The 24,254-nt window shown below is 45.4% G+C and overlaps 1 protein-coding gene across 1 annotated transcript in view; it reads left to right on the top strand.

Moving 5' to 3' along the window:
- LOC144487669 (C-Jun-amino-terminal kinase-interacting protein 3-like) overlaps positions 1 to 24,254 on the top strand; it is a gene marked incomplete at its 3' end in the record, with an annotated part of 60,167 nt that overhangs the window by 10,816 nt on the left and 25,097 nt on the right. Inside the window, exons 5-6 of the mRNA XM_078205750.1 lie at positions 737 to 831; positions 17,293 to 17,316. Of these exons, the coding sequence (XP_078061876.1) occupies positions 737 to 831; positions 17,293 to 17,316 (119 nt within the window). The remainder of the gene's footprint in view (positions 1 to 736; positions 832 to 17,292; positions 17,317 to 24,254) is intronic.

The raw sequence follows: 24,254 nt of genomic DNA, 5'->3' as shown, positions 1-24,254 counted from the left end.
TGGGCTGAATGGCCTCCTCCTGTACTGTAGGGATTCTATTCTATGACCAAGGAGATGCGTTCATGACATGGCCACACAGGTTGTGCGTCAACTCTTAAATTCTTCCACCACAAGTCAAGGCAAGCGGTAAGAGTGGGAGAGATTCTTGGTCAGCCATGTGATGAAAGGAATGTTGGAGCCTTTACCATCATTATCCATAGATCCAGACTACAACATGCATGTGAAAGTGTATGTTCACACACTAACTCAGCCCCCTGAGTGAACCGTAATACACCATCCCTACTCTTTCTGAAGCCATCTGTGAATCTGTCGCTGTGCCTTTTGCATCAGAATTGTAGCACAGACTGGCTACCACGTCCACAGGATAGAATCCCTACAGTACAGAAAGAGGCCATTCGGCCCATCGAGTCTACACCGACTCCCTGACAGAGCATCCCACCCCCCCCGCCCCACCCTATCCCCGTAACCCCACGCATTCACCCCGTTAACCTACACATCTTTGACCACTAAGGGGCAATTTTGTGTGGGTAATACACCTAACCCGCACATCTTTGGACTGTAGGAGGAAACTGGAGCACCCAAAGGAAACCCACGCAGTCACGGGGAGAACGTGTAAACTCCACACAGGGTATCCACACAAGATTGCCGAGATGAATTGTACTATCCGTTTTGATCAGTTTTATTTTAATTACCTTCCCCTTGTTTACTGTGACTAAATTTTTCTTTCACCTTTCAGATGATACAGACTTACGTGGAACACATAGAACGTTCCAAGATGCACCAAGTTGGGGGGAATGCCCAATCGGATGGGACGATGACTGGGAGGAACAAGTAAGGAATGCATCAAATCCAGTGTGTTTGCTGTGGTAGATTGCGGAGGTGCTGGGTTGCTTAATGGTGTGCACGGGTGGTGCTTAATATATAATGTAACTTTTATTTTAACAGCGCTGTTACAACCATACATTCCCTCTGACTTACCTGATTTGGTAGTCTGAATCAATGAAAATACAGATTTTGATTGTGTAATTTGCATTCAGAATTTTGTCGGGGAAGTAGAATTGAAGACCCCGCTTTGTAGTGTGTTGTTTCAGTGGGTTTTATGAACTGTTTAATTCGGAGAGCGAGGGAACTTGTACCCTCAGCACTGGCTGGCAGAGGAATGTGTCGTTATCATAGGATTGCCACATCGCTGTTGTGTCAGGTCAAGCAATTGTATCACGATTGTGTCAAATATTGTGCAGGGAAGTTTGTTTGACACTTAAAGAGGAGCCGAGTGAAACCTTGTATAACATAGTTTCAGGATTGGGCGCGCAGTGGTTAGCACTGCTGCCTCAGAGCGCAAGGGGCCTGGGTTTGATTCCCAACTTGGGTGAATGTCTGATTTTATTTTATTATTGTCACATGTACTAGCATACAGTGAAAAGTATTGTTTCTTGCACACTACACAGACAAAGCATGCGATACATAGGGAAGGAAAGGAGAGAGTGCAGAATGTAGTGTTACAGTCATAGCTAGGGTGTAGAGAAAGATCAACTTAATGCGAGATAGGTTGTATCTGCGTGGGTTTCCTCTGGGTGCTCTGGTTTCTTCCCACAGTCCGAAAGACGTGCTGCTTAAATGCATTGGCCATGCTAAATTCTCCCTCCGGTGTACCCGAACAGGCGCCGGAGTGTGGCGACTTAGAGGATTTTCACAGTAACTTCATTGCAGTGTTAATGTAAGCCGAATTGTGACATTAATAAATAAAGTAAACTAGACTATGTAAGCCGGCGGCATAGATTTTCAACTCAACTTTCTAACAGGTTTAGACAGGGTAGATTCAGAAAGAATGCTCCCAATGGTGGGGGAGCCCAGAATTAGGGGTCATAGTTTGAGGGTAAGGGGTAAACCTTTTAGAACTGAGGTGAGAAGAAATTTCTTCACCCAGAGGGTGGTGACTGTGTGGAATTCACTACCACAGAAAGTAGTCGAGGCCAAAACGTTGTATGATTTCAAGAAGAAATTAGATATCGCTCTTGTGGCTAAAGGGATCAAGGGATATGGGAGGAAGTGGGATCAGGATATTGAATTTGATGATCGGCCATGATCAAGATGAACGGTGGAGCAGGCTCACAGGGTCAAATGGCCGACTCCTACATCTTCTGTGTTTTTAACTTTACACCCAATTGTAAAATTGAAGTTGGGGATTGTCCCCCTGTCCTTCCTGATGATCATTTTGGTGCTGGAGTAAGCCTACTCCAGAATAAGTTTCACAGTGAGTTGGAGGATTGAGGAGGGATCATGGAATCCTACAGTGCAGAAGGAGGCCATTCGATGTGGCAAATGTTTTTGAAATGCTGAGATAAACCTGGATAACATAGATGGCAGCAGATTATATGATTGTGCAGTTAGCGGGTATGAGTGCGAAATTATTGAGCCCCAAAAGGGAAATTGTATTTGTGGAGTAGGTTTCCATCAAGAGCATTGGGATTGAATTGATTGATTTATGATCCCAGCGCTGCTGTAGGAAGGTGATGAACAGAGGCAAAATGTACTTTGGCAGAAGGAAAAAACAATCAGATAATGTCTTCATTGTTGAGGAAATCTGACCAACACAGGAGGGATGAAGCAATGTAGATGCAGCTATGCAAAATTCGTAGATAGTATTATACCAGCATTCCTATTTATTGCATTGGTTAATGTTTTGAGGAATGCTTGAATCGGCCTAAATAAATAAATGCAGCAACGTTCCATAGGTTAGTTGTCTGTGCAAATATTGGTAGAATCTCGTCAGTAAGCACTGACCGGTTAGAAAAAGAGAGGGTTCTGACAAGATTAATAAATAATTATTAAATGCTGAACAGATTTAAATAAGTTACTTGCTGAAAGTTTTTTTCTCCTCAATTTTTTCTGCCATTTTTTCCCTGCTGACTTCTTATTGGGGTCTAATTCCACAGCTGCTGATCGCCTCCTGTACCCCACCCCATCCAAGTAGTTATTTTTCATCTGAAATCTTTGGCGGTCAGTGCTTGCGGGAGAGGGAGCATTCAGAGCTAATTCTCATGTAACATTCACACATGCGCATGGCACACTCGTGATTTTCTCTCTTCCAGGTATGGGAATTACAGAGGGGCAGGATTTCTACCCAGTTTGCATTCCTTAGCACAGAGTTGATAAGGTCACTTGCAGCACCTTTTAGCTGCTAGCTAAAGGTAGATTTGTTAATTCAGTGAGAAGTCTCACAACACCAGGTTAAAGTCCAACAGGTTTATTTGGAATCACGAGCTTTTGGAGCACTGCTCCTTCAACCGGTGAATCATCTCCTCATCGTGGTTAATTCAGCACAGACTCAGGATTAAAGTGACTTTGTATGAGATTAAAATTACAGAGCCTTTTGACCAAACCTTAATATAGAGCTTGTAGTGTAGGGGGCAACATATTAGCATGGTTGGAGGATTGAGTAGTCAATAGAGTAGGCATAAATGGGTCACTTTTGGTTTGGGATCAGTGCTGGGGCCTCAGCTATTTACAATCAGCGGGTGGGATTCTCTGTCTTGTCCGGGATCTGTGATGAGCGAGAATGCAAAATTTGATGTTGCAGCCAAAACACTTTCAGCGGTACCGGAAAATCCCAGCCACGCGCGAGTTCGGGAGGTTTCAGCCAATATCAGTGACTTGGATGAAGGGACAAAATGTACAGTGGCTAAATTTGCTGATGGCACAAAGATAGGTCGGACAGTAAGTTGGGAAGAAGACATAACAGGTCTGCAAAGGGATTAGATCAATGAAGTGAGTGGACAGGAATTTGGCAGATGGGAAATAACGCAGGAAAATGTGAAGTTGTCCACTGGCAGAAAGAATAGAAAAGCAGTGTGCTATTTAAATAGAGGGAGACTGAGAACTCTTGAAGTACAGAGGGACCTGGTTGTCCAGGTACACGGATCACAAAAAGTTAGTACGCAGGTACAACAAGTGATTAGGAAGGCAAATGAAATGTTGTAATTTATTGCAAGGGGAATGGAATATAAAAGTATGGATGTTTTACCTCCGTTGCACAGGGTATTAGTGAGACCCAATCTAGAGTATTGTGTACAGTTTGGTCTCCTTATTTAAAAAGGATATAATTGTATTAGAAGGAGTTCAGAGAAGATTTACTCACCTGTTTCTTGGAACGAAGGGGTTAGTTTATGAGGAAAGGTTGGGCCTGTATCCAATGGAATTTAGAAGAATGAGAGGTGATCTTATTGAAATTTATAGGATCCCGAGGGAGCCTGATATGGTGGCCGCTGAAAGGATGTTTCCCTTGAGTTGGACGAGAACTAGAGGACACAGTTTAAAAATAAAGTGTTTCCCAGTTAAGATGGAGATGAGGAGAAATTATTTTGTCAGAGTGTCATGAACCTATGGAATTCTCTTACCTAGAGAGCGGTGGAGGCAAGGTCATTCAATATTTTTAAGGGGGAGGTAGATAGATTCTTGACTAACAAGGGAGTCAAAGGCTACAGATGAATAGGCAGGAAAATAAGAGTTGAGGCCACAATAAGATCAGCCATAATATTATTAAATGGTGGAATTGGTTCAAGGGGCCGAATGGCCTACTCCTGCTCCTAATTCTTTATATTCCACACTGATTTTCTGTGCGACATGGAGTTCAGTGTTTGCTGCATAATATAATTAATTAATGTGATTATTTTTTATTCCAGTACTTCATCTACATCTTTTCCCTATTGACATAATAAATTAAACTTAACACGATGTCCCGGTTCCACATCCCCTTGGCTTTTTAAAAATTCATTTGTGAGACATGGGCGTCACTGCTGGCCAGTATTTATTGCCCATCCCCAGTAGCCCTTGAGAAGGTGGTGGTGAGCTGCCTTCTTGAATCACTGCAGTCCACGTGCTGTGGGTTGACCCACAATGTCGATAGGGAGGGAATTGCAGGATTTTGACCCAGCGGCTGTGAAGGAATAGCGATATATTTCCAAGTCAGGACGGTGAGTGGCTTGGAGGGGAACTTGCAGGTGGTGGTGTTCCCATGTATCTGCTGCCGTTGTCCTTCTAGAGGTTGTGGGTTCGGAAGGTGCTGTTGAAGGATCTTTGGTGAACTGCTTCCTTGCTAATGATTGGAACTTCTGGATGAACTTTGCTTCCTCCATGTGTCCTCTCCTGTCTAAGCCATGCCACCTATGGTTTCACTCACACCCTCACTCTTGCAGTTCCTGGTCTAAGCTTTAGTCCTTCTTGTGTGACTTTGGAAAATTAATATTAACAGGCTTTTTTAACCTGTTGGAGACTTCATAGCCTGTCACCTGCTGTCCAAACATCTATACTTTTCGACAGTGGTAATTGCGTAGTTTAGGAATGGAAGTTATGACCAATTTGCAGTTCCCCAGCCCATGGCGACTGAGATTATAGAACAAGTTTGCATTTCATATAGCTCCATTTATGACTTCAGGATGTCCCAAAGTGGTTTCCTGTTGGTGCAAGCCACCTGTTGGAATTGAGAAGAATGAGAGGTGACCTTTTGAGACGTATAGGATTTTCAGAGAACTTGACAGGGTAGCTAACTGAGGTTGTTCCCCTTTGTGGGAGAATCTGGGACCAGAGGGTATAATCTCAGCATAAGGGGTCACCATTTAAGACCAAGATGAGGAGCAATTTTGTCTCTCAAGGGGTGGTGAATCTGTGGAATTCTTTACCGCAGAGGCTGGGTCGTTAACTATGGTCAAGGCTGAGATAGACATTTTTAATCAGTAAGGGAAACAAGGGTAATAGAGATAAGGCGGGAAAGTGGAGTTCAGGATCAGTTATGATCTCATTAAATGGCAGGGCTGACTTGATGGGCCAAGTGGCCCACCTCTGCTCCTATGTTTTATGGTTGTAATGTGGAAAATGTAGCAGCCTATTTGCAGGCAGAAAAAATCCCATAAACAGCAGTGAGATGTATGTCCAAATATCTGTCTTAGTTACGTGGCTTAAATAAAAACACAACTTGCATTTATATAGCACCTTTGCCATCGTAAAATCTTCCAAGGTGCCTCACAGCAGCGTTATCAAACAACATTTGACACCAAACCGCCTACAGGATATTAAGTCAGATGAACAAAAGCTTTATCAGAGGCAGGTTTTATAGAAACATAGAAGATAGGAACAGGAGGAGGCCACTTGGCCCTTTGAGCCTGCTCCACCATTCATCACGATCATGGCTGATCGTCCAACTCAATAGCCTAATCCTGCTTTCTCCCTAAAACCTTTCCGTTCGCCCCAAATGCTATTTCCAGCCACCTCTTGAATACATTCAATGTTTTGGCATCAACTACTTTCTGTGGTAATGAATTCCACAGGCTCACCACTCTTTGGGTGAAGAAATGTCTCCTCATCTCTGTCTTAAATGGTCTACCCCGAATCCTCAGACTGTGACCCCTGGTTCTGGACTCCCCCACCATCGGGAATATCTTCTCTGCCTCTACCGTGTCTAGTCCTGTTAGAATTTTATAAGTCTCTATGAGATCCCCCCTCATTCATCTGAACTCCATAAGACCATAAGACCATAAGACATAGGAGCGGAAGTAAGGCCATTCCAGCAAAAACAATCCTAACCTAGACAATCTTTCCATGTATATCAGGCCCACCATCCCCAGAATCAGCCTAGTAAACCTCTGCTGCACTCCCTCGAGAGCAAGAACATCCTTCCTCAGAAAAGGAAACCAAAACTACACACACACATTTTAGGTGTAGCCTCACCAAGGCCCTGTATAATTGCAATAACACATCCTTGCTCCTATATTTGAAACCTCTTGCAATGAAGGCCAACACACCATTTGCCTTCTTTACCGCCTGCTGTACCTGCATGCTTACCTTCAGCGACTGGTGCACAAGGACACCCAGGTCCCGCTGCACACTCCCCTCTCCCAATTTACAGCTATTCAGGTAGTAATCCACCTTCTTGTTTTTGCTTCCAAAGTGAATAACCTCACATTTATCCAAATTATACTGCATCTGCCATTGATTTACCCACTCACCCAACCTGTCCAGATCATTCTGAAGGAACTCTGCATCCTCGTCACAGTTCACCCTCCCACCCAACTTGGTATCATCGGCAAACTTTGAGATGTTACATTTTGTTCCCTCATCCAAATCATTAATATATATTGTGAATAGCTGGGGTCCCAGCACCGATCCCTATGACACACCACTAGTTATAGCCTGCCAATTTGAAAAACACCCATTAATTCCTACTCTTTGTTTCCTCTCTGCCAACCAGTTTTCTATCCATGTCAGTACACTTTCCCCAATCCCATGCGCTTTAATCTTGCTCGATGATCTCTTGTGCTGGACTTTGTCAAACGCTTTCTGAAAGTCCAAATATACCATATCGACTGGCTTCCCCTTGTCAACTCTGCTAGTTACATCTTCAAAGAATTCCAACAGATTTGTCAAGCATGATTTCCCCTTCATAAATCCATGCCGACTCTGTCTGATTCTACCACTGCTTTCTAAATGCGCTGCCATAAAGTCCTTGATAATGGATTCGAGAATTTTCCCCACTACTGATGTTAGGCTTATTGGTCTATTATTCCCTGTTTTCTCTCTACCTCCCTTTTTGAATATTGGAGTGACATTAACTACCCTCCAATCTGCAGGGACTGTTCCAGAGTCTATAGAATCCTGGAAGGTGACCACCAATGCATCCACTGTTTCTGGAGCCACTTCCTTAAGTACTCAGGGACGTCGATTATCAGGCCCTGGGGATTTATTGACCTTCAATTTTCCCGGCATCATTTCTCTATTAATATTGATCTCCCTCAGTTCTTCCTCCTCACTAAATCTTGCATTCTCCAACGTTTCTGGCATCTGATTTGTGTCCTCTTTTGTGAAGACAGAACCAAAGTATGTATTCAGTTGCTGGGTCATTTCTTTGTCCCCTATTATATATACATTCCCCCGCTTCTGTCTGTGGGGGACCGGTTATGCAGCATCTTAAAAGATGAAAGAGAGGTGGAGAGATGGAGAGGTTTAGGAAAGATATTTCAGAGCTTGGGGATAAATATTGGCCAGCCCAGGATGTTGGGAGAGCTCACCTGCTCCTCTTCAAATAATACCCTGGGATCTCTTACACTGCCCAAGAAGGCAGACAGAGCCTCGTCTGAATGACGGTGCCGCCGACTGTACTGCACTGAAGGTTCAACCTAGATTTTGCCTCTGGAGTGAGCATTGAACCCACGACCTTCTGACCCTGGGGTGACCGTCCCCTTGCTGAGCTAAGACTGTCCCAGTTCTCATCCCCCACCCCATCCAATCCCTTAGCTTGACTGAAAACAATGAATTCGACACGGTTCAAGGATTGACTAAGCCTGCGGAGAATTGGTGAGTGATCCAACATTTGAGCTGAATTCGCCATCCCTCAGAAACAGTGATGGGTGCTGAATAGGATCTGCCATCTCCAGCCAAGGACATCCAACCTCTTCCTCAGTGGAATTTCAGGGACAGCCCAGTATGTGACTGTGGCCCACCGGATCAGACTGTTTACCGCATTGGGAATGAATGTGGCCTACAAGACTTTGCCACTGGATTCAAGGCAGTCCACCTAACAACACACAGGGTGCTGTGACTTGGCTGTCCAACTTGGATGTGGAATTGTACAGCTGCAAAATGTCACCTGCATGAAGAAGAACCCAGGACCTTGCTGTGGAGTGAGTGCTGCACGATGCAGTATTGTTACCCATTGAGCCACATGAGCCACCCACCCTGCTTACCTAGATGACCATTACCACATACATTCTTTCTTGTGTGACCTGACTCCACTGAAGTTAACCTCACAACAGTGCCGATTACACCCTCTTTCTCGTTGACCAAGTCAGATATCTAACTTAAAATGGTACCTCATATGGTCCATTGGCACAACTAATTCCAGTCATGACCCATCACCCCTTTATCTTGCTTCCTGCACCATTGAAATCCTCCCACCCTGTTCATGCCGCCTTCATCTGTAAGCTCGATTTCTCCAACACCCTCCAAATCATTCTCCACAATGGAATGAGAAGGGCCACAATCCTCTCGGTGATGGAAGCGGTAAATGTAACCAGATTTCCTCCAACGATGCAGGATATTTTTCAGAGCGTTTAAAGGATTGTACGAGTGTGCACAGCTGCATAGTAGGCAACGTTTGTTAGTGGTATGTTAATTGTATTGTCAAATTTAAGAATGCGCAGTTGAAGGGCGATTGATTGATTCAAAGCACCTCGGAATGGGAACTAACTCTGAAAGATGTCCCGTCACGCTAAAATCAGAGAAATAAAGCGTGCCAAGAGAGGGCAAGACTTGCTTCTTCAGAGCTGATCTCCAGTTCCCTGTCAACTGGCTGCTGTGCAAGGGTCACCACGCTGAGCGGGTCTGGGCTGGAGCCTTCATTGACTGACCACTGTCTGCCTGCACCTGGCCGCCGCCCGCCTGCACCTGGCCGCCGCCCGCTTGCACCTGGCCGCCGCCCGCCTGCACCTGGCCGCCGCCCGCCTGCACCTGGCCGCCGCCCGGCCGCCGCCCGCCCGCCTGCACCTGGCCGCCGCCCGCCTGTACCTGGCCGCCGCCCGCCTGTACCTGGCCGCTGCCCGCCTGCACCTGGCCGCTGCCCGCCTGCACCTGGCCGCTGCCCGCCTGCACCTGGCCGCCGCCCGCCTGCACCTGGCCGCTGCCCGCCTGCACCTGGCCGCCGCCCGCCTGCACCTGGCCGCCGCCCGCCTGCACCTGGCCGCCGCCCGCCTGCACCTGGCCGCCGCCCGCCTGCACCTGGCCGCCGCCCGCCTGCACCTGGCCGCCGCCCGCCTGCACCTGGCCGCCGCCCGCTTGCACCTGGCCGCTGTCCGCTTGCACCTGGCCGCCGCCCGCCTGCCGCCCGGCCGCCGCCCGCCTGCACCTGGCCGCCGCCCGCCTGCACCTGGCCGCCGCCCGCCTGCACCTGGCCGCCGCCCGCTTGCACCTGGCCGCCGCCCGCTTGCACCTGGCCGCCGCCCGCCTGCCGCCCGGCCGCCGCCCACCTGCCTGCCTGCACCCGGCCGACCGCTGTCCGCCCGCCTGCACCTGACCGCGGTGATCCTCCAGCTGACTGGTAACGCTGACTGGTAACGCTGCCCGCGACAACAAGAAGACCCACGTCAACCCCACCCCTGCAATGACAAGGAGCTCAGCAAGCTGCTGGGGGTGGGTCACCATAGCCCAGGGAGGGGTTCTGCCCAACAGCCAGGCTCTGCTTTTACCTGAGAAAACTGGACATCCCAGCTAGGTCTAGGCCTGAAGGAGCAGAAAAGGAAGCCTTATTGGTGTACTCAAAAGGCTACAAAAGAAAGACTTTTGGCACTGGGTGTTAGTAAGTAAGTGGCAGACATCTGTAATGCTGTATTAGGTAAATAAACCAACCATCAAGATGGTTAGTATTGCTGCCTCACAGCTCCAGGGACCCAGGTTCAATTCTTCAATTCCGGCCTCAGGAGTGGAGTTTGCACATTCTCCCCATGTCTGCGTGGGTTTCCTCCCACAGTCCAAAAATGTGCGGGTTAGGTGGATTGGTCATGCTAGATTATCTCTTAGTGTCCAAAGATGTGTAGGTTAGATGGATTAGCTACAGTGGGGTTACAGGGGTAGGGCCTGGGTATGATATTCTGTCAGAGAGTCGGTGCAGATTTGATGGACTGAATGGCCTCTTCTGCAGTGTACGGATTCTATAAAAAGGATTTGCATCTGGTTTCATAATTCATCTGGCTTGGGATGTAGGTAACAATGTCGGTAAATCTGGACATTATCATTTGTTGTGTTTAAGAAGAATTGCCTGGGATGGAACATTTAAGTTATGAAGAGAGGTTGTGTAGGCTTGGGTCGTTTTCACTGGAGCAGAGAAGCCTGAGGGGCGACCTGATTGAGGTGTACAAGATTATGAGGGGCATGGACAGAGTGGATAAGGAGCAGCTGTTCCTCTTAGTTGAAGGGTCAGTTACGAGGGGACACGAGTTAAAAGTGAGGGGTGGGAGGTTTAGGGGGGATTTGAGGAAAAACCTTTTTATCCAGAGGGTGGTGACGGTCTGGAATGCGCTGCCTGGGAGGGTGGTGGAGGCGGGATGCCTCACATCCTTTTAAAAAGTACCTGGATGAATACTTGGCACACCATAACATTCAAAGCTATGGGCCAAGTGCTGGCAAGTGGGATTAGGTTGGCAGGTCAGGGCCTTTCATGCGTCGTGCAGACTCGGTGGGCCGAAGGGTCTCTTCTGTGCTGTAGAATTCTGTGATTCTATGAAAAAAAATGGGATTGCTGATTTTCAAAGTTATGTGCCAATGTAATGAGCATCTTGCTGGGAGAAATGTAATCCAATTCATTCCCATTGTCCCCGGACATTCCTTATCGCAAGTTAACTGGGGGCATTCTTCAGTAATGCGCTTCTGTCAATTTCAGTCAGATTAGATTGTATTCAGGTTTTAACCAGTTAAATTACTGTTGCACAGAACGTTCGTAAAATTGATACCTGTGCCCCTTTCACAGGATATGATAACTTCTAAAAGCCAAAAGGTTAGATGCAGATTGTATCTTTTGATGTCTTACCAGTGGTTGTTACGCCACGCAGCCTTCCAAGGTCATAGAATCATAGAAGAACCATAGAATCCCTACAGTGCAAAAGGAGGCCATTCGGCCCATCAAGTCTGCACCAACCACAATCCCACCCAGGCCGTATCCCCATAACCCCACGTATTTACCCTGATAGTCCCCCTGACACTAGGGTCAATTTAGCATGGCTAATCAACCTAACCAGCACATCTTTGGACTCATCATCTGGGCAATTGGAGCCTTCAAGGCAGTACCGGTGATATAGGGTGTAGGACACAGCCTGAAGGAGGGACGGCCCTATTATCTCTATTGCACTATGCACCAAATACAAATGTAATTGCTGTCCTGGCAGACAGTCTCTTACATAGTTTTGTCAAAGGATTTTACAACCACTGAGTGTCTTTGCCCAAAGCATAAATAAAATCTACAGTATCATAGCTCATTCTGCTATGGGAGCACAATTAATCTCACTAGCGGCCTTGCATATCTGCTGGGCTGAATCTCTCCCGATATTCTGAGTCATTGTCTGATGTGTTGGGATGAATTTAACATCAGAGACAAAATGATATCAATTGCATCAGCAAATATGAATACCTCTGTGGACCAGATACTGTGAAATTTTACCAAGTAGGAGTGACAGAAAGAAGCACTGCCTGAAAAGGCTGTTCGAAACTCCGTACGTTTATGGCACCTTTTGCAACAAAACACCTGCAAATGGTTTTGCATAGTGAGCGGGGATTGGAGGGTTGTGTGCATAAGTTCATAAAATATAGGAGCAGAATTAGGACATTCGGCCCATCGAGTCCACTCTGCCATTCAATCGTAGCTGATATGCTCCTCATCCCCATTTTCCTGCCTTCTCCCCATAACCCTTCAACCCAGTGGGCTGACAAATAGCAGATGGAGTTTAACTTAGATAAATGCGAGGTGATGCATTTTGGTAGATTGAACCAGGGCAGGACTTACTCAGTTAATGGTAGGGCGCTGGGGAGAGTTACAGAACAAAGAGATCTGGGGCTACAGGCTCATAGCTCCTTGAAAGTGGAGTCACAGATGGACAGAGTGGTGAAGAAGGCATTCAGCATGCTTGGTTTCATTGGTCAGAACATTGAATACAGGAGTTGTGACATCTTGTTGAAGTTGTACGAGACATTGGTAAGGCCGCATTTGGAATACTGTGTACAGTCTGGTCACCCTATTATAGAAAGGATATTATTAAACTAGAAAGAGTGCAGAAAAGATTTACTAGGATGCTACCAGGACTTGATGGTTTGAGTTATAAAGAGAGGCTGGATAGACTGGAACTTTTTTCTCTGGAGCGTAGAAGGCTGAGGGGTGATCTTATAGAGGCCTATAAAATAATGAGGGACACAGATCAGCTAGATAGTCGATATCTTTTCCCAAAGGTAGGGGAGTCTAAAACTAGAGGGCATAGGTTTAAGGTGAGAGGGGAAAGATACAAAAGGGTCCAGAGGGGCAATTTTTTCACACAGAGGGTGGTGAGTGCCTGGAACAAGCTGCCAGAGGCAGTAGTAGAGACGGGTACAATTTTGTCTTTTAAAAAGCGTTTAGACAGTTACATGGGTAAGATGGTGATAGAGGATATGGGCCAAATGCGGGCAATTGGGACTAGCTTAGGGGTTAAAAAACAAGGGCGGCATGGACAAGTTGGGCCGAAGGGCCTGTTTCCATGCTGTAAACCTCTATGACTCTAACTCATTACCAATTAAAAATCTGTCTAACTCCTCAAATTTACTCACTGTCCCAGCATCCACCGCACTTGCCACATTCCACAGATTCATAACCCTTTGGGAGACTATGTTGTGGAAATGGACTGACCATTGTTGTGTAGACAAATAGTTTGGCCAACGGGACCCCTGTTAAAAGGAGAAGACTTGAAATTTCATGAGGGTTTTCCTAGTCTCCTGTTGTAACGTACATTAACGATTTGGAGGAAGGAACTGAAGGCACTGTTGCTAAGTTTGCAGATGATACAAAGATATGTAGAGGGACAGGTAGTATTGAGGAAGCAGGGGGGCTGCAGAAGAACTTGGACATGTTAGGAGAGTGGGCAAAGAAGTGGCAGATGGAAGACAATGTGAAAAAGTGTGAGGTTATGTACTTTGGAAGGAGGAATGGAGGCATAGACTATTTTCTAAACGGGGAAGTGCTAAGGAAATCAGAAACACAAAGGGACTTGGGAGTCCTTGTTCAAGATTCTCTTAAGGTTTATGTGCAGGTTCAGTCGGCAGTTAGGAAGGCAAATGCAATGTTAACATTCATGTCGAGAGGGCCAGAATACAAGAGCAGGGATGTACTTCTGAGATTGTATAAGGCTCTGGTCAGACTCCATTTGGAGTATTGTGAGCAGTTTAGGGCTCCATATCTAAGGAAGGATGTGTTGGCCTTGGAAAGAGTCCAGAAGAGGTTCACAAGAATGATCCCTGGAATGAAGAGCTTGTCAAATGAGGAACGGTTGAGGAGTCTGGGTCTTTACTTGAGATAGATAGGTTCTTGATTAATAAGGGGATCAGGGGTTATGAGGAAAAGGCAGGAGAATGGGGATGAGAAAAACATCAGCCATGATTGAATGGCGGAGTAGACTCGATGGGCCGAGTGGCCTAATTCTGCTCCTATGTCTTATGGTAATTCTTAATGGGCCCAGTGAAATATCCCCAAAAACCAGGACAAACCTAACTAAGCTGGTTTTATACCGGGTTTCTGCAATATTTTGAGAATTCCACCATCCCATCATTGGAGTGACGAAGGAAGACCAAGAGTATATGAGGTGATCTTATTGAAACACACAAGATCCTGGGGGGATTTGATAGGGTAGATATCAAGAGGATGTTTCAATTAATGGAAGAGATAGTTGACACAGTTTAAGAATGAGAAGTCTCTGTTAAAGACAGAGAATTATGAGACCGAATGAAACCAAGCATGCTGAATGCCTTCTTCACCACTCTGTCCACCTGTGACTCCACTTTCAAGGAACTGTGAACCTGTACTCCTGGATCCCTTTGTTCTATAACTTTCCCCAAAGCCCTACCATTAACTGAGTAGGTCCTGCCCTGATTCGATCTACCAAAGTGCATCACCTCCAAATTATCTAAATTAAACTCCATGTGCCATTCATTGGCCTACTGGCCCAATTGTTCAAGATCCCGTTGCAATCCTCGGGACCTTTTTATAGATTGGGTGGGACTATTTACATACGTTGAAATTCTGCAGCAGCACGGCCAGAGTAATTGCTCCAACATTTCCCTGGCTGCTTGTTCAGCTTTGATCCAAAATACATTAAAAAAAAACTTTCCCGTGTTTGATTGCTTTAGGAAACACTGATTCGATAGTCTGTACCCTTCTGGAAGTAGCTGATGTATCAAATTCAAAATAAAAAACACCGGTGAGAATTTTTGGGAATTGTTACCTGTGTGACATCCTGGGAGTGTGGCAGGTGATGGATTATAGGAGGGCAGCGATTGAAATGTTGTTGGACTAATGCGGATTTCGATTTGATCCGTCAAGTAAATTGGAAAGCTTTAACACCTAATAACTTGGCAATTTTGGCAAACTATTGTTAATGTTACTCATTTGGATAATTGTACTGAGGCTGCCTCCAGAAAGTGACTATAATTTTACTCGTTAGCAAAAGAATAAGCGCACATCTTCTACCTTGCCTCATAGAACATAGGAAAACTGGATTCCTGGGAACATAGGAAAACTGGATTGAAGGAACAGGAGGAAAGGGGGGCGGTATTTAGCTCCTTGAACCTGTTCTGTCATTCAATGTAATCGTTCCTGAACTGCGACCTAACCCCATACCTGTGCCCCATATTCTTTAATACCATAGGAACTCAAAAATCTATCAAATCCCAGATTTAGAATTAACTGATCAACATCAGTTGCTGTTTTTGGGAGAGCACTCTAAACTTCTATCGTCTTTTGTGTTTTGAACTGTTTCCTGATGTCACTCCTGAAAGATGTCACTCCTGAAGGATTAGAATTCTAATCCTTGAATTCCCAAACATGGGAATAATTTATTTCTATCTTCTCTATCTGCTCCCCTTAAACTTTGATCAAATCGCCCCTTTTGCTCCTATATCCTAGGGAATGCAATCCTAGTTTGTGTATTGCTCCTTCGTATTTAACTTCTGAAGTCCAGGTACCATTTCCGGTCAACTGATTTTGTCCTCCCTCCAAGGTTAATATATCCTTCCTAAAGTATTGTGCCCAAATCTGCTCTCAGTATTCCAATATATTACAGCGTGGGCTTTGTATGGATGATTCACCGCTTCCCACCACCACCACCACCACCACCACCACCCACCCCATATTCCTAGTCCTCTGTACATAAAGGGCAGAATTCCATGATCCTTTATGATTATTCTGTACCTGTTCACGATGTTTTGATGATCTGTGTACCTGGAACAGGCGCCGGAGTGTGGCGACTAGGAGATTTTCACAGTAACTTCATTGCAATGTTAATGTGAGCCGACTTGTAACTAATAAATAAAGTTTTAAACTTTAAAACTTAAACTTTAAACTGGACATCAAGTATTTTTGGACTAGACCTCTTCTGTTTCTCGCTTTGACCATTTAGAAAGATCCATGCAATATATACTTTTTCACCCAAGTGGATGATCACACATTTGCCTACTTGGAAACCCATTTGCCACAGTTTTGCCATTCACAAATTCTATCAATGCTGCTTTGTCATTTTATGCTTCCGTCTGCGCTGCTTACCATGTTGCCTATCTTTGTGTCATTGGCAAAGTTAGATATTTGGCTCTCCATCCCATCACCCAAGTTGTTAATAAATTTGGTAAATAATTGAGACTCCACACGTATCCCTGCGGCACTCCATTAGTTGCACTTTGCCAGTTAGTACCTGCCTATTATCTCTACTCTCTGCCACTTGGCCGGTTTCCTAACCAAGTCAATAATTTGCCTTCAGTTCCATGTGCTTCAACTTTAACAGTTTTCTTATGAGGGACTTTATCAAATGCCTTCTGGAATTGCATGTGTAATAATGTCCGTAGACAATCCCCTGTCACTACTTTAGTCACCTCCTGAAAAAAAAATCCAGCCAGCTTTATCAGGCTTTGCAAATTCATACTGGCTGTCTCTAATCGGCTGAAAATGTTGCAGGTTTTCAGTCTCTCTCCTTTATTGTAGACTCCAACAATTTCCTGACGGCTGATTGTTAGTCTATAATTCCTGCTTTTCCTTCTTTGGCCAAAAAAGTTGTCAGATTCCAAAAACTGAAACCAAATCTCGGTCAGTGTGAAGTCTGCATGGAACATGAGATTGGTAAATTTACTGTGTGCTGTGATATGTGGCAATCGCATTTTTACTCGTTGCAAGATGGAAATTTCCCGAAATTAATTTGATTTGATTTTTCCACGCTGCTGCACACTTTGATGGATTTTATTTAAGTTCGTATAAGTCAAAACTTAAGCATTGACCACGGTAAATTGAAACAGCTATCTGCGATCTGGCATGCCGCACTACTGCCCTCATTGTGCCACAGGATAACTGTTTATGCACTGCTTGCTTTTTCTATTGTCTGCATTATTGGGGCTGCTCTCAGTGGTGGCCAGCTGGCTATATGTTGTGTGAGTTTGTGACCTTTGAACTGTGTTGATTAATTGTGTTCTTCTTGTCCTGCTCTCTGTGCTGTGCTCTTGCTGCTGTTGTGGCTGTTTTCTGTGTTACCACAGTCATCGCCAACCATGGAAGAAAAGGTAAATGTTGTTTAGCCATTTCAACCCTTCTACTGCTCAGTGCTACTGCTCAGTGCATCTTCTCAATGATCAAGCCGGGAGCAATAAGGTTCCCTTTCTATCTCAGCATTAACTTTTGTATTGTTATGATTAATCACTTCATTTATTGATTAATCATTGAGGTTTGTTTAATGAATGTACATTGACTAATGCTTTCTCCAAGCTGCCTGACAAAGGTGCCAACGTGCAGATAAAATATAATGGGCTATACTTTCTTGCCTTCGTGGTGATAAATAAGAGGAAAAATGAGCATAAAGTGAGTGAAAGGTCTTGTGATTTTACTTGATGAGCTCACAAAGCATTCTGCAGATATATGGTGAGTTATTCAATGAGTATTGCTGAAAAAAGACACGTTGTCGAAGCTTTTCAGCTTGCACTCATCAGGACATTCGCAAGAGTACCCAATCTCAAGAATATCAGATATGCAGTCAAGTTGAAAGGTGAGTATGTTATTCCTGGTTAGATCAGGCGTTAATGAAAGCAAGGATTTTGCTTTATTGCCAAGCAGTTAAAAGAGATGGTCGAGAGAATATTCTGTGAAAGTATGGCGCTTAGATAATTGGTGAATATCTCAGAGGCAGTAGAGTCATAGAGGTTTACAGCATGGAAACGGGCCCTCCGGCCCAACTTGTCCATGCCCCCCAGTTTTTGCCACTAACCTAGTCCCAATTGCCCGCACTTGGCCCATATCCCTCTATACCCATCCTACCCATGTAACTGTCTAAGTACTTTTTAAAAGACAAAATTGTACCCGCCTCCACTACTGCCTCTGGCAACTTGTTCCAGCCACTCTCCACCTCTGAGTGAAAATATTGCCCTTCTGGTCCTTTTTGTATCTCCCCCCTCTTGCCTTAAACCTATGTCCCTAGTTTTAGACTCCCCTACGTTTGGGAAAAGATATTGACTATCTAGCTGATCTGTGCCCCTCGTTATTTTATAGCTCTCTATAAGATCACCCCTAAGCCTCCTACGCTCCAGAGAAAAAAATCCCAGTCTATCCAGCCTCTCTTTATAACTCACACCAAGTCCCAGTAGCAACCTAGTAAATATTTTCTGCACTCTTTCTAGTTTAATAATACCCTTTCTATAATAGGGTGACCAGAACTATACACAGTATTCCAAATATGGCCGTACCAATGTCTTGTACAACTTCAACAAGACGTCCCAACTCCTGTATTCAATGTTCTGACTGATGAAACCAAGCATGCTGAATGCCTTCTTCACCACCCTGTCCACCTGTGACTCCACTTTCAAGGAGTTATGAACCTGTACCCCTAGATCTCTTTGTTCTGTAACTTCTCCCCAACGCCTTACCCTTAACTGAGTAAGTCCTGCTCTGATTCGATCTACCAAAATGGATCACCTGGCATTCATCTAAATTAAACTCCATCTGCCATTCATTGGTCCACTGGCCCAATTGATCAAGTAGCAGGAGGATAAGTTAGCCCAGGAATGAATGCAAAGAGATGAAGAAGGCAAGTGACTCGTGTCAAATACTGCTCTAGACATCATGGCCGAGATTCTCCGGTCTGTCACCGCTGTCAGCGAGAATGGAGAATTTGACGCTCAGCCAAATGTCCATTCACTGCAGCGGGACCAGAGAATCCATCCACGGGCGAGTTCGGAGAATTCCAGCCTGTATTTACTGCAATGATGTTAGCTGTCTGGATTTAGTGCAGCAACAGTGCATGAGTGAAAGGAAGCCTTGTATTTTTATAGCGTCAAATCTCGCCACCCAGAAACACCCAAAGGGTTCACATAAGATGGGCTGGTTATGGAATGGTGCAACTATTGGTACGCAGGCTGTCATGGCAGCTGATGTGGAAAATAGCCAGTGCAAAAGCGTAATGAGATGGGGGAAACAGTTTATTTTTTGACAGCACTGATTGAGAGAGAAATGTTGGCTTTGAATATTCCCTGCCCTTGGAGTAGTGTAGTGGGAGTTTTCAATATCCAATTGAGTTACTAGCGCAGGCATACTGTGGCTGATGTGACTGGTTCATGAAGATCTGCTGGGATGGTTATTATCTGCCATGAGGTACCAAAAGTAGTGAAGGTCACCACTGGCCCTGACTCTATTGCCATGAGGATCTTCCAGGCAGTAACCTTGAACACCATTTTGGCCTTTAGAAAAATTATGGAGGATTCATAGAAGATCATAGAATCCCTACAGTACAGTGCAGAAGGAGGCCATTCGGCCCACCAAGTCTGCAACGACTACAGTCCCACCCAGGCCCTATCCCCAAACCCCATGCATTTACCTTAGCAAGACATTACCCTGGACATTAAGGGGCAATTTAGCATGGCCAATCGACCTAACCTGCACACCTTTGGACTATGGGAGGAAACCAGAGCACCCGGAGGAAACCCATGCAGTCATGGGGAGAATGTGCAAACTCCACACAGACAGTGACCCAAGCCGGGAATCGAACCTGGGTCCCTGGTGCTGTGAGGCAACAGTGCTAACCACTGTGCCACCGTGCCGCCCCTTTCTTTTCTACACAATTGAAGTTTGATAGACTTTACTATGTATTAACAGTGGATTGAAATGTTTTTCAGTACTTATGGCATACATGTTTAATATATTTTTGCTTTCGTGTTTATCCCCTGTGTAGTGTGAATTTCTCCATGTTGGTTGTTCGGGTTCTGTGCCTCTCTAGATGAAGCCGCCATACTGTTGGGTGACAGTATAGTCAGTTAAGAGTTGCAGGGATCACCGACGGCCCAAGTGCCAGCGGTTGTCTTTGCTGGAGTCACCGTGGAGTCATTGTTTTGGCACGCTGTGCCAAAGAAATGGTTCTGCTTTTCTTGTGGTGACCCATGAATTACCCCGTCAGAGGGCAGCTTCTCAAAATGCCCACTGATCTCTCTGGCGTTAGAATGGGTTATCTATAGGGTCTCTGTGTGCTTCAGGAATGCCTGTTCTTCAAACAAGCTACATTAAGTCTTGACTATACTTTAGGGTTTGACCCCAAACTCCCACTGGCAACACTGGGAGCGTTTATTTGATGTGCTCTTTTGTGAGTCTAAGGCCTATTATGAAGATCTCCATTGCTGGTGATCTTGATGGTCTGCATCACTATGATCTGTGCTGCTGTTTGAGAGGAGAAGGTGGGATGTTATAAGTAAGGGGGCAAACTGATGTGTTCAGTATGTTACTACAAGCAGTGTTGTGCAGTAACTCACATCCATAAAGTATGGGTATTGCTACAGATAATTGAATTTGATTAATATGACACATTTAATGTCCCAACTTCTGTAGTCCTACTCACTTTCACATTCTTCCTTCCAAATAGAATCGATGTATTGTTAGGTGTGGCTGCAAAATGACCTGGAGCCCACGGTCCTCCTATTATGTGCCAGCTCTATCTTGAAACATAAAAACTCCATGGAAATGTCATCTTGCAAGACATTGGTCCTAGAATTCTGTGGAGAATATTCTGATTTTTCATTGTATGTTTAGCAGGAGCCTGGAGAAACCAGTGGAGAACTGGCCACAAATGGACGTTCATATATCTCTTCCAGGGTTCAATTAGTTTAGTTTATTTATTAGTGTCATAAGTAGGCTTACATTAACACTGCAATGAAGTTACTGTGAAAATTCCCTAGTCGCCACACTCTGGTGCCTGTTCGGGTACACTGAGGGAGAATTTAGCATGGCCAATGCACCTAACCAGCACGTCTTTCGGACTGTGGGAGGAAATTGGAGCACCCGGAGGAAACCCGTGCAGACACGGGGAAAATGTGCAGACTCCGCACAGACAGCGACCCAAGGCCGGGAATCGAACCCAGGTCCCTGGCGCTGTGAGGCAGCAGTGCTAACCACTGTGCCACCATGCTGCTATTAGTATCGCACTGGAGTTGTGGGAGACTGGAACCTTCCCAATGCCATCTCAGAGTTAACGTCTTTTCTGTCACAGCATGTATAATGTACTTACTGAAAAAATAATACTTTTTTTGTGAAAGCTTTTTGTCTTGTCCTCATCAGGACAGGTTGCAAGAATACCAATGTCAGGGGAAACAAGACATTTATAATGAATGAGAAGAGAGTACTGGTTGGTTGGCAGATGGATTCTGATTGGTGATATATGATTTGGAGGAAGATATAACTGGTGTGATCAGTAAGTTTGCGGACGACACGAAGATTGCTGGAGTTGCGGATAGTGATGAACATTGTCAGAGAATACAGCAGGATATAGATAGGCTGGAACATTGGGCGGAGAATTGGCAGATGGAATTTAATCCAGATAAATGTGAAGTGATGCATTTCGGTAGATCTAATGTAAGGGGGAGCTATACAATAAATGGCAGAACCATCAGGCGACACACAGAGGGACCTGGGTGTACAAGTCCACAGATCTTTAAAGGTGGCAGCACAGGTGGAGAGGGTGGTGAAGAAGGCATATGGCATGCTTGCCTTTATAGGACGGGGCATAGAATATAAAAGTTGGCATATGATGTTGCAGCTGTATAGAACGATGGTTAGGCCACATTTGGAATACTGCATCCAGTTCTGGTCGCCACACTACCAGAAGGACGTGGAGGCTTTGGCGAGAGCACAGAGAAAGTTTATCAGGATGTTGCCTGGTATGGAGGGTCTTAGCTATGAGGAGAGATTGGGTAAACTGGGGTTGTTCTCCCTGGAAAGACGGAGGATGAGGGGTGACCTAATAGAGGTGTATAAAATTATGAAGGGCATAGATAGGGTGAACAGTGGGAAGCTTTTTCCCAGGTCGGAGGTGATGAACACAAGGGGTCATAGGTTCAAGGTGAGGGGGGCAAGGCTCAACACAGATGTCAGGGGGAAGTATTTTACACAGAGGGTGGTGGGGGCCTGGAATGCTCAGCCAAGCAAGGTGATTGAGGCGGACAAGCTGGGATCGTTTAAGACTTATCTAGATAGGCACATGAACAGACTGGGAATAGAGGGATACAAAAGAATGGTCTAGTGGGCACATGAGCGGCGCAGGCTTGGAGGGCCGAAGGGCCTGTTCCTGTGCTGTATTGTTCTTTGTTCTTTGGTGGAGGTATTGCCATGGAGAATATATAAGTTGATGGTGACTGATAGTTAACTGCTAAGCATTGTTTGTAGTTTAAACCAGGTAGCTTGATTCTGGTCAAGACATTGCCTTGAGGAATGAGCCGGTGAGTGGCTGGTACTTTGTTTAGCTGAAACGAGCACAATATGCATACATACTCTTTCTGTCTGCCAAGAACAGGGTCCTGTGTATTAATATATGTAGATTCCAGTAGATGCAAATGCACCACATCGCGAGCCTGACTAACATTGTGAACTGTTCTGATGATGTGTTCTGATGATGTGTTGCCACCTTCAAATCCTTGAAGGTGGCAACACAGGTGGAGAAGGTGGTGAAGAAGGCATATGGTATGCTTGCCTTTATAGGACGGGGTATAGAGTATAAAAGCTGGAGTCTGATGATGCAGCTGTATAGAACGCTGGTTAGGCCACATTTGGAGTACTGCGTCCAGTTCTGGTCGCTGCACTACCAGAAGGACGTGGAGGCATTGGAGAGAGTGCAGAGAAGGTTTACCAGGATGTTGCCTGGTATGGAGGGTCTTAGCTATGAGGAGAGATTGGGTAGACTGGGGTTGTTCTCCTTGGAAAGACGGAGAATGAGGGGAGATCTAATAGAGGTATACAAGATTATGAAGGGTATAGATAGGGTGAACAGTGGGAAGCTTTTTCCCAGGTCGGAGGTGACGATCACGAGGGGTCACGGGCTCAAGGTGAGAGGGGCGAAGTATAACTTAGACATCAGAGGGACGTTTTTTACACAGAGGGTGGTGGGGGCCTGGAATGCGCTGCCAAGTAGGGTGGTGGAGGCAGGCACGCTGACATCGTTTAAGACTTACCTGGATAGTCACATGAGCAGCCTGGGAATGGAGGGATACAAACGATTGGTCTAGTTGGACCAAGGAGCGGCACAGGCTTGGAGGGCCGAAGGGCCTGTTTCCTGTGCTGTACTGTTCTTTGTTCTTTGTTCTTTGAGTGCAAGATGAAAAGCTTTGATAAAAGATGTATTTTTTTCAGCAATACTCAACTTCTCAACTTACCGAATGACTAATTATAATGTCATTTGTGGAAATCTATTTTTACTATAATCACCTTGGTCAGTTTTCGAGCATTCTGTCTGATAGCACAGTCATATTGGTACAAATATTTCCTTCATGTCCAAGTAGGTGCTCTTCTTTAATCCAAACAATCTGCATTTCCAGCCTGAAGAGTTGTGCATCTAAGTTTCATACTAGGTTAGGAGGCACAGACGTTGTGTTCATAGGACCAGCAAGTGTCTGAAGGCAGGTGAAGTGAACGGGCCAAACTGTGGCAGATGAGGTTCAATGTAGAACATAGGAACATATGAATTAGGAGCAGGAGTAGGCAATTCTGCTCTGCCATTTGGTAAGACCATGGCTGATCTAATTGTGGCCTCAACTCCACTTTCTTGTCTACCTCCAATAACCTTTGACTCCCTCCCTTAAGTTTTAAGTTTATTTATTAGTCACAAGTAAGGCTTGCATTAACACTGTAATAAAGTCACTGTGAAAATCCCCTAGTCGCCACACTCTGGCGTCTGTTCATTTAAACTGAGGGAGAATTTTTTTTTAGCATGGCCAATGCACCTAACCTGCATGTCCTTTGGTGTGTGGAAGGAAACTGGAGCACCTGGAGGAAACCCACGCAGACACGTGGAGAACGTGCAGACTCAGCACAGACTCCGCACAGACAGTTGACTGAAGTCAGGAACCCAACCCAGTGCTAACCAAAACAAAACTGTCCTCAGTCACATGACATGACTTGTCAATCACCCCCAATCAAGCTCTACTCTGCCATCCCAGGGGAACATTAAAACTACAGAACACTAGGTTAGTTCAGATTA

Source organism: Mustelus asterias, unplaced genomic scaffold (genome assembly GCF_964213995.1).
Source record: "Mustelus asterias unplaced genomic scaffold, sMusAst1.hap1.1 HAP1_SCAFFOLD_959, whole genome shotgun sequence".
Lineage (NCBI taxonomy): Eukaryota > Metazoa > Chordata > Chondrichthyes > Carcharhiniformes > Triakidae > Mustelus > Mustelus asterias.
The sequence above is the reverse complement of the archived record's forward strand: the minus strand, read 5'-3'. Positions and strand labels throughout refer to the sequence as shown.